Genomic DNA, 3,477 nt, shown 5'->3' with positions numbered 1-3,477 from the left:
GAGAAAGAAATTAATTTTAGGTTAAAATTTATCTTGGACGTCATATTAGTGAGATAACCGACGTCTAGCTGACTATAGACGTCGGTTTCTGTAGCAACCGACACCTCATTTCATGTTAAATAAACCGCAGACTCGTAGTTTCGCGGCATTGCATTCCAGTTTCTGATAACATCATCGCGTCTTCCTCCTCTCCTTTTTCTCTCTTGCGGCATTGCATTCCAGGTGCGTCTTTTTTTATTTAAACCGTTTAAACTTTGTTCAGTTCGATTATATTAGTCTTTCATCGATTATCTTCTGGTTCAACTGATTAAAATTTGTTTTCCTTGTGTTGTGTTTTAGTGCAATTTTGTTCCTCTCTTGGGGTAACGTAGTACCACATTCTGCCTTTGCTAGCTACCTCCCAGAAAAAGCGGCGTCTTTTGGATTTCTTGTGGCGTCTCGACCCAAAAACAACCCTGGGTTGTTGCCTAGTTATCGTTTCACCGTAATTTTTCCCTCTTGCGGTTGAAAGTGGAACTAGGCAAGAACCCAGGTTCGGTTTTGGGTTGAAATGTCATGAGAAATTCAAAAGACGCAAGTTTTTTTTTAGGGGAAACTAGCAAAGACAGAGTGTGCTACTAGGCTATGCAAAGACAAGAACAAAAATGCACTAAAACACAACGACTATGTTAGACGTTGGTTAATGCGTACACCGACGTCTATAGTGACATTAGATGGCGGTTAATGACATGTGCGAAGTCTTTATGTGCTCTTAAACGTCGGTTAATGCTTACTCCGACGTCTATATAGTGCCCTTAGACGTCGGTGTATACCTACACCGACGTTTATGGACGTCGGATATGGCACTAACTAACGTCTGTATAGAAGTCTGTTATATGGAAGTTCGACGTCCCATTAATGTCACCCGTAATGACGTCGGTTGTGAAAAAGTCCAAAATAACATACGTCTAAAGCCCTTTCTGCACTAGTGAAAAATATAAAATTTATATATTTATAAAATTAAAGAATTAAATTAAATTAAAATTTGAAAGAGAAAATAATTCTAATTTTTACTAATAGTAGAATCGAAAAACATATTTAATTCTTTAATTTTCTATATTATTCAATTATTTTAAAATCACTAAACTTTTACATTATGCTTTTAGATAATACATTATTGATATCAAAAATAGATATTATAGAACTAAATAGATAAGACTCCATAGTTACAAGGCTACTAAACTAACATAATGAAAGTTTCTCCTAAAGTTACAATGAATTGAATATTTAACATTATAGTAAAAATCTAAAATAACTAACTCATCCAAAACATATGATTATAAATAACCCAGCAAAATATATATCTTCAAGAAACTTTGGCCATGGACACTGACACATTAGTATACTCCAAAGTCTGAAATTCAAAGAGTAGGGAAACTTTCTTTTCAAATCTTTTGAACAATTCATCCGTGGTATCTTTTCCAAACTCAATTGACAAAAGAGGTTCTAAAACAGCTCTCATGGACTTGGCTACGAACTCTCCTTTCATTTTGCTATCAAGTATAGAATCATCGACATCCTCGTGAAGATTTGCATCCCAACCTATGTTGAAAGTCCTCAATGTTTGAATAGCAAAGGATCCTTCTTCTTCAATCACTTGTCTAACTTCTTCAGCCGTGGGACCATATATAGGAAGATCAAAGAAGTCTAATTTTTTCTCTTCAAGTAGACCCTAAGAATCACAAAGAATAAATAAAGCAACCTTATTTTCCTATTTCTGGTCTCTAGAGTCTTTCAAATTTCTGGCTTCAGCAAGCACAAAACATACACCACAGGGATTACATCCAATGCAAAACAACAGGTGAAATATATGATAAAATAATAAAATACGTCCTTGCTAAATGACAACACATAAATTGTTATAAAAGCACAGTTTTCAAACTGACACGTGTACTTTTCGTTGTGGATTTCTAACGTGCGATATGAAAGCAAAAGGAAAATAATTATAAAGCGAAGTTAATTTCGTTTGTGATATTCTTAGTGGTCTGACACAAACAATAATACAACTGCTATTTTGATGTTTTCTGGCCAACCATCTATCAGACCTCATCGCTTACCTCTTGAACCATGTCATTCAGTACCATTCCAATTACCTCTGCAGGATTACCAATTTTATGGGTTTCATCTCTACCGATGAATGTAAGTACCATAATACCATCCGACTTTAATTCCTCTGAACGTGATTTTAGAAAAAGTTCGAAATTCTTTGCAAATTGGCTAAAGTATGCTTCACGGATAGAAGGAAGGCTTGTACTTGTTATATAAACATTTCCCTTGTTGAGTGGTTCGTCTGTGTTGGTCGAGCTTTTTGGTGCCTGCATGATACCATGACAAGGTTGAACATAAACAATTTAACTTTCGTAAATTCAATTGTATATATAGAATAGAAGACAAGCACACGGAGTTAAAACGAAATTATGTTAATTTCTTAAATATATAATCCAATATAATTGACCTGTGATAGCCAGTGGAGACTGTAAGAAGAATGAAAGAAGTGGATGTAATCATCAGGAAAAAGCCTTCCATAGAAGCTTCCAGGTGTTGCATGAATAAAACATCGGTTGTCGTTTTTTTCTTCATGTATCCTTTGGAAGAAGTCGGGGATCAACTTGAAGATGCTGTTGAAATCATTTCCAAATAGATCATTCATGTAAATTTGCAATACACGTGGCGTACGCTGGTTTAAGCTCAGATTAACATTATCCATTATGCTCAGCATATTTGACACAAATAAGAGTGAATTTGGTCCGGAAGAGCATCCCAAATCTGCTACTTTCCAACACCTTTCAGAACTTATGTTTGACATCAACCGTTTTACATTATCTTCAAGTATAGGTTTCACCATGCTTGCAACTTTTCTCTACATCAAATTTAACTTGGGTTAGCTTCCTATAATATTGAATATGATATATATATATATATATATATATATATATATATATATATATATATATATATATATATATATATATATATATACACATACGCGCACACACGGAAAAGAGATAATACCTGAAGTAAGGAGTTTTTGATATAACTGGTTTCTCCTTCACCACCATTCATGTGAAGCACTCTCTCTGTGGGCATCATATAATGAATGGACACTCAACAATACAAAGTCACAAACAATTATGGTATGCTATATATGGGAAGTGTCATCGTTTATATAGAGCGCTTTATTGTTAGAATGAGGATATGACTGCATTTTTTCTAAAAAAAGACATGATCATGACTCACAACTAAAAAGAAAGAAAAATGGCAAAGAGTGTTGTTAGAATGAAGAAAAGCCTAACACATTTATTTTTCATTCAATAATTGGAAGATACTTTTAATTTAGTTTAATTACTTAATATTTAATCTCTAAATTTACTGTTAAGTCTTAACTTGGCCCTTTTTTAAAAAGTGTCAATTTTCCCCACTTTCTATAATTGTACCAAT

The 3,477-nt window shown here is 33.9% G+C and overlaps 1 protein-coding gene across 1 annotated transcript; it reads right to left on the bottom strand.

The window, feature by feature from the left end:
• Positions 1–1,163: 1,163 nt before the first annotated feature.
• Positions 1,164–3,240, bottom strand: LOC106773891 (7-methylxanthosine synthase 1-like). The gene is made up of 4 exons (XM_014660654.2): positions 3,052–3,240; positions 2,495–2,899; positions 2,097–2,354; positions 1,164–1,711 (listed from the first exon to the last, which is right to left on the bottom strand). The coding sequence occupies exons 1-4, from the start codon at positions 3,127–3,129 to the stop codon at positions 1,346–1,348; spliced, it is 1,107 nt and encodes a 368-aa protein (XP_014516140.1). The 5' UTR covers positions 3,130–3,240; the 3' UTR covers positions 1,164–1,345.
• Positions 3,241–3,477: the final 237 nt, after the last annotated feature.

Source organism: Vigna radiata, chromosome 9 (genome assembly GCF_000741045.1).
Source record: "Vigna radiata var. radiata cultivar VC1973A chromosome 9, Vradiata_ver6, whole genome shotgun sequence".
NCBI lineage: Eukaryota > Viridiplantae > Streptophyta > Magnoliopsida > Fabales > Fabaceae > Vigna > Vigna radiata.
Note: the sequence above shows the minus strand (reverse complement) of the source record. Positions and strands in the feature narration are given on the sequence as shown.